Source organism: Electrophorus electricus, chromosome 9 (assembly GCF_041902795.1).
Source record: "Electrophorus electricus isolate QZ-2024a chromosome 9, ASM4190279v1, whole genome shotgun sequence".
Lineage (NCBI taxonomy): Eukaryota > Metazoa > Chordata > Actinopteri > Gymnotiformes > Gymnotidae > Electrophorus > Electrophorus electricus.
Window position 1 is genome coordinate 23,785,203 of NC_137505.1, and position 15,807 is coordinate 23,801,009.

Below are 15,807 nucleotides of genomic sequence, written 5' to 3' on the forward strand. Positions count from 1 at the left end.
TCCATCCATGCAGCTCAACTTGGAGTCCATAAATCTGCTCAACCATTTCACTGCGAGTTATACTGTGTATGACTATGTATGTGACAAATAAACCAAACTTGAACTTGAACTTGCTGTGGGATTTAAAAAAAAAAATTTTAGCACTTCAGTCCAAACAGTCAAGCTCTCCTGCAGTGCATAAATATAACCCCAGACTCAGTGGTGGGTGGTGACATGAATAGTGGCTCATCTTTGTGTGGCGGGTAGGCTACATCATCTGGTTTGATCGAGGCAATGGCCACCAAGACCCCGATAACCACAACAGCTATTTGTTTAGCAGTCTGTAGCTGCTTTATCTCCTGCTTCTTTGTCAGAAAGTTGTTCCTACTGTGCTTTTGCAGAATATGGATTAAGATGAAACCTGAGCACAAATCTGTGTTTATATTATTTTACTTGTGGCATTAAAACCACTAGAAAATAAATAACAAGGATGCTTGTCAGTACCAACAAGTCATTTATGTTAAGTACATTGATCCCACACAGAAAGGTTGAAATGGGGTAATGTGACCTCCATTGAGCCTTATGCCAGGGGTCAAAGGTAACCACCTAGTGCTCCTTTGTCCATTTGTGTCACAGATGGACTTCAGAGTGAAAATTAAGTTGACTTTGTCCATTTATGGAGGATGTTTGGTTACAATCTGTTATTGTAAATTGAGATTTAGACTTAAAGTGATATGTTGATGAAGGTGTTCCTCCATAAAAGTGGAGGCAGACAATAAGCTGTTTATTTAAGCTCCTTAAAGGCTGTAAGATAAGAAATTGAATTTCATGTGTCGTGTCACAGAAGGGTGGAGAGGTAGAAAATCCTGGAAGTCCAGTGTATTCATGATATGTCAGTTTAAGGACCATTTCTTCTCACAATATAAATGACATTTACTGATATAACTAAATTAAGGTTCCTTTTAATAAAGCACAAACTTCAGCATTAATTAACCACCAGTAATGCTGGAAGATCTCAAGCTTCATTGCTCTTTCAGCAGGACAGTGATCCAGTAATGCTGTTAAGTACTTTTATGTATTTATTGATTTACTTATTTTGTCCTCCTAAAAGGGATTATTGTTTAGATAAATAGTGCAAAATAACACAACCCTCTTTTTGTTCTCTCTTCACTGTAGAAGTTTAAAGTTGCTCTGCAGTCTTGTCCTGTGTGTGGCAGAACTAATCCAGTTTCTCACATCAGTGTATTCAATAAAAAGTTCTTCCCATCTGTAAGTCACTTTCCAAATGAGCAGTAACACGTTTTTAATGATCTCTGACCATTGCCTCCTGGGTTTCAGGTACCTTGTCTGGAGGTCCAATATAGTTAGGGGTCACAACTGCAAATCCTGTTGAATATGGCCATGCTGCGCTTTTCATAACCCTTATAGAAGAGTTTCAGGAGAGGTCAAACAGTGCTGGAAACAAAAGCAGGACTTCTTCACGGTGGGAAAGAAACAACTACCAGCATTTTGAGTGCTACCAAGCAGACCCAGTCACCATAATACATGAGCAGTGACTGCGAAAACGGTCACACAAGAAGCAAGCAGCCTTTCTTTCAGAATCTTTTAAGATCAGTGTGTGAGTGATTGTAAAAGCTGATATCTGTAAAGCATCCTTGAGTCTGAGAAAGGCACTATATAAATGTAAATAATAATAATAATAATAATAATAACAACAACAAGATAAGCACTAGCACTTGTAGTAACTTTAATGCTACCCAATAATTAGCTAGTGGGATGAACTTATTACAGTACATTATGCACACAGATCCAATGCACATTACAGTAGGTACCCAGGATCCCCATAGAAAGCCTCTGTCCTTTTGACCCAATGTTTGTGAGCACCTGCAAATATCTGCTTTTATCCTATATTCAAAGTACATGCGATGAAACTGCAAGGATATCACAATGTATATGTTGTTCTTAATGGCAATTTAGTGCATCCAAAAATCACAAAATCAGAATCTTAATTAAGGGGTGTTGACATGATCCAGTGTTGCTATATGACTTGACAGAGAAACAAATCACAGAGGAAGGGAAAAACAGACATCTCATCATCCTGAGAATTTAAGGGGATGAGGCAGTATGACTGCTACAGAGTGTAATGGCAGTCCATGACGGAAGTGTGCAAATAGCCTTCAAAGGAAAAACGTGATTAGGAGTGTTCCAGTGGAAGGACCTCAAGGACAGTCTAAAGTCATCTGCAGTGTTCTGGGAACATTGCAGAAAGACTGGGATTGAGAGGCACTAAGATATTTAAAGTCAGAGCTGACCAGTACTGGTATTCATGGTTCTGTTTTCCCCAAAATAAAATTATGGATGCATTTCCACAATCCAGTAACAAGAAAAAATAATACTGCACATAACATCTCACACAGCCTCTTAGCATCTCAGTCTCTATTTTTTGCTTTGTTTTGAAATTCAAATGAAATCAATTACTCAGTATAAGTAGGAAAAGTTACAATTGGGCCTGAGAATAGGCAAATTAGTAAATGCACATTCAAGGACTACTCCGCAGTTCAGCCCTGACCTCTGTGTAATTCTTCTCCCCGGTGTTTTCAGTATTTGGAAGCAGCTCCAGCCTTCCCCACCACACTTCTCCCCCTGTGCTTTACAAATCCACACTTTAATTGAACGAGATTCTTGCAATGAGAACCTTAACAGGATTACGAAGCAGATTACATAAAGATGAATAAAAGGAGAGCACAGGCGACCTAACAGACCTGGATTACACTGGCTACTGCTGGTCAGGAAACAGTGGCTGGCTTTGTGATCACTGTGAAAACAAGCCCAAACAAACCCTATCCCAAATCCAAACGATCCAAACGCATACACAAACCAATGTGCATGGCCCCCTTCTGCACCATTACACTGACTAACTAGTAAATGGCAATGTTATAAATAATATATAAAGTTTATATACATATATACAAACTGTGAGAGACAGAGAGAGAGAGAGAGAGAGAGAGAGAGTGAGTATAGTATAGTAGTATAGTACCGATTTGGACACAGGTTTGGACACACCTGACTAAATGTTGTTTTCATAGTCTTAAAGCCAAAAAAAGGAATCTAATGGTGTAAGGGTCGGTGCCAGGTCAAGGCCCCCTCCGGCCACCAAGCGCAAGTCAGGCACACCACTAATCAGCCTTACAGCTGGGCTAGGCCTATATAAGCCCAGTAACCCAGTCACTCACTGCTGGGTCTTTGCCAAAGATCTGAGCCAAGCTCCTAGCTGGTAACTTTGGGTATTGAGGTGTGTGAGCCCTCGTGCTACACTTCACTTCTGTACTGCGAGGGTGTCTGTGTTTTTACATGTCCCCTCCCCTCCCCTCTCCAGTTTTCTTCCTAAAATCTTGTTTATCTTTTAAGGCTCCCCTTAGCCATTACAGTTACTCCCAGTTTTCTGGTTTTGTTTTGGAAGTTTTAGTTTAGTTTTCCCCAGGGCATCAGGGAAAATTATATATCTATATATCTATATCTATATATATCATATATCAAAAATATGAACGGCTAACGAAATACAAGTTGAAGAAAAAGAACAGCAACAAAACAAACTGAATCACAAGTAGAAGGTTTTATCAATGTATTGTACAGAGGTTATCATTTACAAATAATCTTACTGGTATAAATTCCTTCACGAGTGACGCAGGCCAAAATAATAACCAAAACCCACACTAATGAAATAAAACTACACACCAACTAATCCTAACAACACAAGAAACATACAACAGATTTTCCTAACTCCCTAACACAGAAACAAAACCCACACCCAACAAAAATGGAAGTCACTCCCTACCACCAGTGTCTAAGACCAAAGTACCAAACAAACAATTTATACACTCTTTACAAAATCTATTTATGTATATAGACACAGCTACCAAAGCAGGAGGGGCAAAGCCAAAGTCAAAGTCCAAAAATGGGGAAAAACAAGGTCATACAAATTTTCAATCACAGCTAAACAAACTCAAAACTAACAAACAATCCCCTTTTTTTTCTCTCTTGCTACTGGGAGGGGCCATTAAATAGCTGACACAGTTGGCTTGAAAACCCGGCGAGGAACAGGGCAGAGTCTCAAACAGGGTGGAAATCCTGGCAGTGGACCTGAAGCACATGCACCAAATGAACACAGCACATAACACCCACCCCCATCAGAGTGAACTTCTTAGAATTCACAAAACAAAAACAAAAAACCCCCACTAAATTAGCACCATGACAGAGCATCAGCTACCACATTGTCAATGCCCTTCTTATGCGCTATGTTTAATTTAAAACCCTGGATGATCAAAGCCCAGCACATCAAATGCTGGTTTGCATTAGCCATGCGCTGGAGGAACACTAAGGGGTTGTGATCAGTGTATACAGTAACTGGTTCAATATTGTCACCAAGGTACACTTCAAAATGTTGTAAAGCAAACAGTAGTGCAAGGGCCTCTTTCTCTATTGCACTGTATGCTATCTGGTGCTTGTTAAACTTGTGTGAAAAATAACAAAGGGTGTGATCAATCCCACCAGAATCCTCTTGTAGGAGGACCACACCTGCGCCAGTCCCGCTGGCATCCACCTCCAACTTAAATGGTCAACTGAAATCAGGAGCAGCAAGAACAGGTGTACTAATTAATAGACACTTTACAGACCCAAAGGCCGCTTGACACGCTTGTGACCACACAAAGGGAACATTTTTATTGGGCAAATTTGTAAGAGGTGACACAACATCAGAAAAGTTCTTAAAGAAACAGCAGTAGTAGCCTGCTATACCTAAAACACATCTAAGTTGCCTTTTTGTTAAGGGAGGAGGAAAGGAACATATGGCTTGCACTTTGGCATTTAGAGGGAACACCATACCATGACCGACAACTTTTCCAAGATAGGTGATCTCACCTTTACCAAATTCACATTTTTCCAAATTTAGAACAAGAGAAGCTTCTTGCAGTTTCCTAAAAACTTTAGTATCTTCATATGATCCCAGGTTTGAGTATACACTACCACATCATCCAAGTAAGCTTCACAGTTGGGCAAATCGCCCAGTAGCAATGTCATTAGCCACCGAAAGGTGGACGGAGCATTTCTGAGCCCAAAAGGCATGATGGTATATTGAATAAATGAATCAGGTGTGGCGAAAGCAGATATTTCTGACACACGAGGGGTGAGTGGCACCTGCCAATAACCCTTCTATAGGTCAAGTTTACTAACTAAAACAGCTGACCCAATACGATCAAGGCAATCTTCCATTCTAGGCATTGAAAACAAGTCTGGGACAGTAACAGTATTACGATAATCTGTACAGAGACGAAAAGTACCATCAGGTTTTGGCACCAGCAGACATGGAGAACAAAAAGGACTACAAATAGGGACAGCAAGACTATGTTCTAAAAGATATTCTGTTTCTTTTTGCATTATAGAGCATTTATGGGGGTTTAGGTGGTATATTGTGTGATGGGTGGATGGGATCCTACCTCTATATCATGTTGTAGCACAGAAGTGCGAATGGGGACATCAGAAAACAGAGGGGAATTTATCTGCAAGAGCCATTAAGTCAGCCTGGGCTGCAAGGGGAAAGCCAGACAACTTTTGCGGTAGGGCTTGCAAGGGAATTGGGGAGACTGGCACAAGGTAAGCAATTCCAGCCAAGATGCAGGTCATCTTGTTTGGGTGAATATTCACTGGACACTGTGGTGGTAACTACTGGAACAGACACAGGAGAACAGGTCTATACAGTAGCAAAGTGATCTGAGTTAGGTGAGTTTTGGCGGTCTACATATGGCTTTAACAGGTTTATGTGACATAGATATGATTTACGTCAACAATCTGGGGTAGCTAATACATAATTACTGGGAGATAACTTCGATTTCACAACATACGGACCAGAACATCGTGTATTAAGAGAACCTAAAAGGGCAAAAGAGCTTGCACAGGATCTCCTATCTCAAAAGAATGCTAGACCGTTTTCTGATCAAACTGAGATTTCATAGCTCCTTGGGCTGAACATAGGTTTTTGCTAGCCAAATCACGAATGGCGCACAACCTCTTTCGAAGTTTATCAACAAAGTCACTTGCAGGTGAACTCAAAACCAAGGGAGGAACAGACAACCACTGTTCGTACAGTATCTTAAGGGGACCTCGCACTGATAGACCAAAAAGTAGGGTGTTTGGACTAAAGCCAGTAGATTCCTGCACTGTATCCTGATTGGCAAACAACAACAAGGGCACTCCCTCATCCCAATCCTTATCAAAATCATGACCGTATGTTTTTAACATATTTTTGAACGTCTGGTGGAACCTTTCTAGGGCTCCTTGGGATTCTGGATGGTAGGCGCTAGACACCTGAAGCTGAATCTTCAGTTTGCTAACTACTTGTGCAAACAGGGTTGACATGAAATTAGAACCTTGATCTGTCTGTATGCATTTAGGTAAACCAAATGTGTTGCAGAACTTAATTAATGCTTTCACTATAGCCTTACATTTAATGGAATGCAGGGGAATGGCCTCAGGGAACCTGGTAGCAGCACACAGAAGTGTAAGGAGGTAGCTGTTTCCAGTGCGGGTCTTGGGCAAGGGACCAACACAATCTACTAACAATCTCTCAACAGGCTTAGCAACAACTGGTATGGAGCAAAGTGGAGCAGAAGAGATCACTTGGTTAGGTTTTCCAACCATTTGACAAGTGTGACAAGAACGACAGTAATTAACTATTTACAGAGGGTCAAAAGAAATGTGACAAAGTTTTCCTAACCCCTAGATGTCCAGAAAGTGGGTGTTCATGAGCGAAATACAAAAAATAAGACCTAAATGGTGTCGGGACGACTATTTGGTGGACAGTCTCCCACCCTTCACTTGCAGTAGATGGAGACCTCATTAATACACCATCTTGAATGGAGTAGCGCTGTTGCTGAGCAGGAGTGCCTGTTTTTCCTTCAGCCAAGTCAAAGCAGTGCGTAAGGGATTGGGCTGCCTTTTGTGCAGACATTAACACAGCTCAAGATCTATAGGCTCTGTTGAAATGGGGCTAGACAGAACAGGCTTATCAATAGCGCTACACACATTGTCCGATGGCAGGCTTAAGGACAGAGGGATCACTCATATAAACGTGTCAGTTAAGGACACAGTATTCCCAAATTTGCGAGCTTGATGGGATATGTAACTGTCAAGTCTAATTGAAAGTTGCACATTTACTTTACATTTATGGAATTTGGCAGACGCTCTTATCCACAGTGACTTACATATTTTTTAGCATGACAGTATGTGTGCTCCCTGGGAACCACACAATTAGTTTTGGCTCACAAAAGGCAACACCTTAAAGCGAAGGAATTATTCCCCAGGGCCATGTAGTCATGCCCTGAACACATCTGAGATACTGGCTTGGTCTGTTTCCCAGATGTCAGGTGAACGTGGTTTGCCGAGCTACGTTGGTGAGCTGCCCTTCTGTGCCTATAAAACATCTTGTGGCTTTTGCCAGATAACCCTGAAAGGCAGACGCAAAACTCACCCACCTCGGAAAAACAACATGCCTGGCACTTCAATGTCTGCCTGTGACTGCCTGCCTTATCTGCCCCAATACTAGCTGATCTTCACGAACAGGAAAAAGCTTGCAGATACGTGCATGTTCCATTGTTCAGAGCAGACCTGTGTTCCTATGCTCTCCTGGTCACTGCAGTGCAGTGTGCTTACTGTGAAGTTTGTGTAAATCACCAGGAACAGTTCGCAAAGATGTGTCACCTACCACAGTTTCTGATGTACCTAACTACATTTATTTAATCAGGATTATAATTTATCCTTGCTTCTTGGCCTTAATTAGTCATTATTTGCAGTTTTTCCATAATTTTGAATATTACATATGTTAGGGGACTGTGATTTTATAGCTTTTCATTGTCATAGCAGCAATATTTTATCTAACAATATTTTAAAATTCTGAAAAGGGGAAAAAAATTCAGTGTATGCACTGTGCTGGCTCTAATACCCTCCCAGGCAGCAGCTTGACAATAATGGAATGTAAAGCATCTTGACAGAAAATGTGGTTATAATCAAAACCGTAGTTGCAATGACAGGTAAAATACAACTCTGAACACACAGCGAAAGGATATGAATCTGCAAGTAATAAAACATGCACATCTGGCTGCTTTTGATGCCACCGCTGATAGTATTCCCAGATGGGCACAGGATCTAGCACAGGAATTCCTGCAGGCACCTCAAGTCACTGATCTTAGAGGAAATGTTTATATTAAAAGTGTAATATAAGATTCTTCATCACAGATTAATAAATGTTCTCATTTACAGTATTTATAGGTTTTCACATTTATTGCATATAAATTGCTGCTAGTATGTTATTTTGTAAATTTATTTATATGCACGTGGGTGTGTATGTGTGTGAATTGTACATGAATATATATTTTTTAACATTTATCATTGATGATGTATACCTAAACCCCCCTTTAAACCATAACCAAACACAAAAAAGCAAAACAAACAAATAATAAATGAATAAATATTAAAAAAGTGTATAAAAAAAAAAAAGTACATTTCTAAAATTAAGGCCAGTGGTATTCACCATGTCTTCACCAAAATTCTTAATAAATTAATAAATGGGCTTTTTAGGGAAAAACTGGCCTTTTCACACAGAGTTCCTTCATTAGCTGTTGCACATCTTGGTTGAAAACGCCACCCAGATAATGAATGCTCAGTCTATCAGAATAAGGAAAGCTTGTACTTTCAACATATACTTATATATACAGTAAAATTGAAGGTTTGTGGTGTTACTATTTACGATTGTTTGAAATTTGTGCATTTATTTCATTAGCCACCTTTTATCACCCTGTACTAATTACCTGAAGGAAATGTCCTAAGGAGGGCTTTTGAATTATTCCTATGTCAGTAAACGAGCAGAATGTCTGACCTAGATATCTAACCTCAATTAAAAATTAATGTCTCCCATTTCACGTGTGCACTGAATTATTTAATCCAATGAGAGAATGTGTTTTTTCAGCAAAAATAATAATCAGATCATATTTATTCCATGTCCTCCTTTTGTTTAACGCTAATAGAGAGAACAGTTTCTTCTGTAGCTAGATAAGTTGTTCATTCCATCAGGATAATTGGTTCCAAGACAGCTCGTTTCCTTAGGTAAGTCAACAATTTATCCTCCTCAGAGAGACTGAGGCCTTTGCTATTTAAAAGGGAAATACAGTTTTAATCCCTGACACCACTGTGAGCAGGAGTTCCCCGTGCCACAGCACAAGCATTTCAAAGCATAAATGTCCTGTATGTTTATGCAAACGACTAATAAACTTGACTTGACTTGACTTGACTTTTGACCAGACTTGAAAGTAAGCTATACAACACCGCTACTTAAATTTAGGTAACAGTTTAGTGCATAAGAATCCATAATGTACCTTCTCTGATATCTGGTAAGGGCCTGCAATAAGTCAGATGAAATTTGTTTTTGTTTTTATTTAAAGCCACAAACAAATATTTATAAAAACAACCTTCATTTATTTTTGAACATTTGCTTTCTTTTTTACTCCCCAAAGTAAAAAAAAAAACAAAAAACCAACTATTCAACCATCACACCTGTTCTTATTTATTTTAGCAGCATATGTACAAAAATATTCCCATATTCTCCCAGTACATGTTGGAACCATGACACCTAGTATTTGAATGACGAGTGAAGAGCGCCTTTGTGCTTGCTTAAGCAGGCAACAGAGGAAATACTTAGAGGCTTAGAGCTAAAATATTGCTGGTACAGCTAACATGAATGAAAGTACATAACTAGACGAATGTCTTCTCTGTTGTTGTCATCACATTTCAGTTCTTTCACCAAAAAGGATGTTGGCTAATTTCTGAGTGGCCTAAGGATTTGTCAGTCAACAGGAGTACCTACATAACCCATAGTTAGTAGTGATGGCTTTTGGATGAAATCATTACTGAATCCATTAGATGTCCACCCGTGGCACGGTTTATGGGTGAAGCTTAAAAACGGAATCTTTCCAGTATAAATATGTATGTGTACTGTGCGACACCCCATGCAAGATGTATATACACAACTTGTAAAACATGGTGTTCAGGGATGATCACTGGTTTATGGTAAAAACCACTTGGGCAGTGTTGGCTGTAGGTTGCTGACTCCCATAACATTGACAAGAGTCCATTTTCCAAACAATAATATGGAATCTAGGTGGTTGTTATTGTAGAGCAACCTTGTGACCTTGGCTGATGGACCAGGCTGGTTTTACCTAGAACACGATGTCACATCTAGATTAACGTGCCCTTATTCTGCTCATCACGTCTGTGGTGCCACAGTATGAATCTGAATAAACATGCCTTGTGCATACAGACAATTCAAGACAGGCATCCCATAATTTTTCAAACCAGGTTATTCAAAAGGAATTAACTGTTCATATGATCTGAGACCATGTTCTGCAAATTCTTCATCTGGCCAGAGGCACTATAAAGAGAGACTAAGAAATTAAAAGAGCCAGCTCATGAGTCTGTTCTTTGTGACAACAATGCTTTGATTGATGCTTCATTTAAGTGCTGTGACCTCTGGCCACATACCAAAAAACGCAGGACTCTACTGGCTAAGAAAAAGGAAATAAATTCCCATAATTTACAAAATTTATACTGAGTAAATAAAACAGCATATAATTAGTATGGAAAGCAAGAGGCTACTATGTGAATTCAGCTGGGAACTAGGCAGGATAAATGAAAAAAACTGCTCATTTCTTAGCTGAACAATTCTTGTCAGTTCTGGAGACTGATTGAAGCCCATCTGCTATGATGAGTTAGTGAATGCTAATGAGGCCCCAGCCACTGTGACCTCAGCAGCTGCTGCTCCCTGACAACGGGGACGACCTCCGTGAGCCCTAGGTTAAGAGCTAAAAAATAAAAAAGGTTCTTAATATGTTGATTTGTAGGAGACGTGAACAGTCTGATTGGTTGGGACATTTCGAGGATGAACTGGCTGGAGGGTTTAAAGACTTGGCTGCACACGAGTCTCAGAAGGCACATGAAAATGACATTTTATATCATGCTAGTGTATACAAGTGCTGGAGGCTGCAACTATGAATTCTCTGACTGTCTTCATGATCCAAGCCTCCAGAACATTCCTGTAGCAGGCAGAAATTGTGAATACCAAAAATATCTATTTATTGTTTCTAGCATGGATCTTCAGATCTACAATTTTTGTCTAATTGAAAGCTTAGATATAACTCTTCTAATAAATAATCTATGTTCAAATGCCATCTGAATTTACAATGACTGAGATTCTACTGTTCAGTGGAAACAAGTCCCAGCAGCAATGCTAAAACGGAAAGGAAATAGAGATACATTTTTCAAGTTGATTGAAGTTTTCCAATACAAAAAGTAGCTGTGTCACTGATACATAAATATACCATTCAAGCAGCACATTTACCAGTCACTTCATTTTCTCTCACAAATAATCACACCTTTGAAAAAATAAATATAGTTCCAATTCTCATAACGTAAGTGCCTCATAGGGACTACAACAAATCAGACAGAGAGCCTTTGAGAGATGAACTGACTTTCAGTCACTGTGCTTGTGCACACTGAGCACACTTGCTCCTGTGTTGCATATGATTAATTAGTTCCCTTGCAGCTTCTTCATTATAAGGCTGTTGGGTGGTGCATCGGTGAAAACTGTCCCCACAAACACGTGCGTCCCCCACAGGGCGTGGCGAATCACTTTGCAGCAGCCAAGGTCTTCAATTTGAAAACCCAAGTGGCGGTATCGTTCATCCGTCTCAAAAAGGGTGCTGTTTGTGTAGGAGCCAAAAAACTGCAACAAAAAAACAACAACAAAAAAACAAAGGTTTTAAAAAAGAAAGAAAAAGCTTTGCCCTCACTTGGCATGTTGCAACTCACTGAATAAATGAAAACATCGTCACACTTCTCATATAATGTTCACTGTGAACTTACTGCTAGTCCAGATGATGGGTCAATAAAATCAGCCCAAAAGCCCTCAGAGTGAAGGGCGTAGCAGATCTCCTTTGCCCCTGCAATGAACTGTACAACCACACATTACACCAATTAGTGCAACAATTAGTGTAGGAATAATAAGACTGACATCAATCAAGAAAAGATGTAATTACAAGTCGATCAAAACCATGGAAAAAAACAAAACAATTTCACTAGTAAGGTCTGAGTTGATCCCAATTAAAGCAAAAGCTAAGCTGACACCATGCGAACCAGACAGTAAATAACACAGACTGTCAGGGAAGTGTACCACTGAATCACACACTTTTCTCTCACATACACAGACACACAAACACACAAACACATGCATGCATGCATGCATACAGAATAAGACCCTTCTCACAAGAACGGTAGCAAACAGGCTCCTCCCACTAATGTAAACCCAAAACTCTGGCTGTTTTTTGGGCGCTCTCAGAGGTCAGAACCATTCTCTCTGGTTCATAAATAAAACAAGGTTAAGAACAAGGCCATTTAGAACTAAGCCCTAGCAAAACCTTAACTATAATCTGTTGAAAGCTTTATGTGTTTTGGAGAGAAAGGCAAACCCCTTTTCCTTGTCTATGTAGATAGCATTCTGCTTATAAACCATATCTGATGCTATACATTATTCATCATTATATGTACATCATTGTATATGCCAAATGGTGCAACTGGAGTGGGGGTGGAGTGATGCATCTCTTACTAAAAAGTGATGCATCAAAATAAAATGCATAATATATATGAATGCATATTTGACAAATTCTTTCAATTTTTTCACACTCCACAATGTTATGCATGGTTTGGTAAACAAATCTCTGAAGAAAAAGCCCGAGTCAAAGTCTTGCAATGGGGACTTTCTGCAGCTTTGCTGACCATCCAGGGGAACAGTATGCAACTCACTTTAGCCAGCAGCTCCTCCCTCTCCTGGTCCACGTCGGCGGACCAGGCAGTCATGTCGTTCTCTGTTCTCTGAGTCACAGTAACTACCATCATACCACTGGACGGAGCTTCAGGGAACATCATCTCAAAGTCTGGTTTTTGTAGAATATTTAACAAGCAAATTTATACATTCATACGTAGCAGGCATGTATAATAAATACCATTTATTATGTATATAGATTTACATATAATGCTCTGTGGATTTTTATTTATTATATATCTATATCTATATCTATATATCTATATCTATATATCTATATATATATATATATATATATATCTATATCTATATATATATATATATATATATATATATATATATATATATATATATATATATATATATATATATATATATATATATGAATGAAACACACACACACGGGGGTGTGTGTGTAATCCATATAGTTTTCTTAATGAGTGCCAAGTTAAAGTGCTAAGATAAAGAGACCGTTAGAGAGGGGCTTGTGTAGATATTATGCTACCATCTAGTGGCCAAATTTGAAACTACATTAATCTAAAAAATATTAAGAATACATTTTCCCTCCGATTGTATACTACTCTATTAAGGATCTCACTGAAGAATTTAAATAACTTGTTTACATGCAATTTTTAGGAAGTATAAATGGTTAGACACAGCACACACACCTTTCTTTAGCAGTTCGGGGCATGACTGTACTGCACATTCCACACTGGAATGGCCAAAATACTGCTCTACTCTGTTGAAATCCTGCAGTGAAGAAACCTCCTCTTTCCCCTGTGGATAAATGAGGAAAATCAGGCTTGTCTAACAGAAATGTGAGATGTGAATAATGCATTTAGTAAATACAGAACTGTAAGTAGTCTAAATGATTTGCCAACAGTCATAACAACTACACCTTACAAACAATAAACTATTCATATTAGTCTGAAACTACTGTATCCATCTCATATGAAAATAAAATATTGCAAATTGCAGTCAATATATTATTTTTATATTTAAGAACATATGTTCAATATATTTCACACACATGGGATTGAAAGGTGTTTTTAAGTACATTATATGCACGATATGCAATTCATTTCATATTAAATACTAGAACTCTTTACATGAGTAGAGACTGGATTTAACCATACATGGAACTCGTTGACAAACTGGGCCAGGACAAACTCGTGCCTCTCGCTGCTGGACTGGGCTGTGAGGACGTCTGGTACGGTCCGGGGGAGCCGGGCCATATTCTGCCCCACAGTGTCCCCCAGTTGGCAGGCGAAACCTACATTGCCAGGCAACTGGAAACGCTTGTCCTGAGGGCCAAAGGGGCCCATAGTCTCATCTGGCCACACCGTCCTTGGCCCTGTTCCAGAGGAACACCAAGCACTGAATAGCAAGGCCAAACCACACATAAATACAAACCTTTCACGTGGACAGGGCTTTTCCACTTTGACGTTCAAAATGTCAAATATGTACAGTTCATTAAAAGGGACGGGATGCATGCTAATTTCTGGTTTTCATTGGGACACCACTGCCATAATGCTCAACCTACATGTGTTTCCTTAACCTCATACTTCACAACTTTGCAGGACAAGCAATAAGACAAATATACCAATACATAATAAACTTTTTTTTAATTTGGCTATTTCTCAGAATCCATGAGTCAATGACAGTCATCTTACCCATATCAGGGGGTGTAGTGTTGATGTGGGGCTCATCAGAACCAGACGCCCCAGAGAAAGTTCTGGCTCCTGTGATACGTTGCACCAGAAGGTGAAGCCCTGGGAGGTAGGTGACCAGCCTGGCTCTACTGCAGAGCACCTAGGTGTCAAAGGCACATAGGTGTGTGGCATATACATAACACACCCTATACACCTCAGTAGTTGTTAAAATCTGTTGTGATACTGTGCTTTACATTTAAAATCTTATTGTTCACAAATGGATTAGATTCAACTTTTTATATTCTGTACTATGTAAACCCATTACAAAAACTCTAGTGGCTGAAGAAAAAATATTCAATCTCAAATACGATTTTACAACAGTCACCCCAAGTTTTCAGAATTTAGTATTAAGCACCTCAGTGTAAGAGGTGAAAAGGCAAAGGTTATAAGGGTCGTCTGATGCACTTTAACTTACATTGGCCATCCTGATGGGCGTTTCTTGTTTATAGTCCCCCTGTGTATCAAACAGCTCAATTATAATTGGTTAACCGAGGAGAAGACCATCAGGAACAGCACATGGTCTTAAATACTTCACACGAGAGAAACGGAGATTCATATTAATCCATATGCCATGTGTCTAGCTAGCTATATACCTAGCTGCGAATAGCACAGTACAGCAGAACTTGCAGCGTTAAAAGGTCAGACTTGGCTGAAGATTCTGAATGAAATATGAAGGAAGCTGCTGTTCACTGACTAGTTACATTCTGTAAGCGAGATCATGTTAGCTAAACATATGAAAGTTAGCTAGCCTAGCTACCCTGCGATCAAGGTTAGACTTTAAAAACATAAGTCAACGACATTCATTAGGAATAGTGTGTAATTTATCACTTAAATCTATGTATATAAACAAATTTGTTTAATACGCGGTATAGTCCTTTATTCTTACCTGTATTATTTCTTTATAGTTAGCAAGCTCGATTTCTAAGATAACTCCTCAGTGTTGTATTAGCGCAGCGGTTAACCTTCTGATTACGTAACGACGGTAGCCTCCACGGGCCAAAGGCGTCCCTTAACACAGAAAAGAGGTATTTGTCAATGCACATATTAACTTCACTTTTATTGTTAGGCGAAATAATAACAATATTAATTGTTAAATTAATAAACATAATTTAACAAAATTCACGTTTTAGTTTTGATGGTAATTTTCATATTTTATCTTTGGTTACTGAGCCTACCATAAAGCACTGTTAAATCTTG

General features: G+C 39.2%; 1 protein-coding gene across 1 annotated transcript; it reads right to left on the reverse strand.

The window, feature by feature from the left end:
• Positions 1-11,003: 11,003 nt before the first annotated feature.
• mmadhcb (metabolism of cobalamin associated Db) lies at positions 11,004-15,603 on the reverse strand. Its single transcript, XM_027010062.3, has 8 exons — positions 15,497-15,603; positions 15,026-15,064; positions 14,572-14,710; positions 14,035-14,252; positions 13,567-13,675; positions 12,880-13,010; positions 11,944-12,030; positions 11,004-11,803 (listed from the first exon to the last, which is right to left on the reverse strand). The coding sequence occupies exons 2-8, from the start codon at positions 15,032-15,034 to the stop codon at positions 11,609-11,611; spliced, it is 888 nt and encodes a 295-aa protein (XP_026865863.2). The 5' UTR covers positions 15,035-15,064; positions 15,497-15,603; the 3' UTR covers positions 11,004-11,608.
• Positions 15,604-15,807: the final 204 nt, after the last annotated feature.

Excerpts from the sequence above, each read along its gene's own strand:
- mmadhcb (XM_027010062.3), bottom strand. Across the intron at positions 14,253-14,571 it reads CACTACACCCCCTGATATGG|GGCCAAGGACGGTGTGGCCA; the intron begins GTAAGATGACTG and ends CCTCTGGAACAG. Across the intron at positions 12,031-12,879 it reads GGGAGGAGCTGCTGGCTAAA|TTCATTGCAGGGGCAAAGGA; the intron begins GTGAGTTGCATA and ends GTGGTTGTACAG.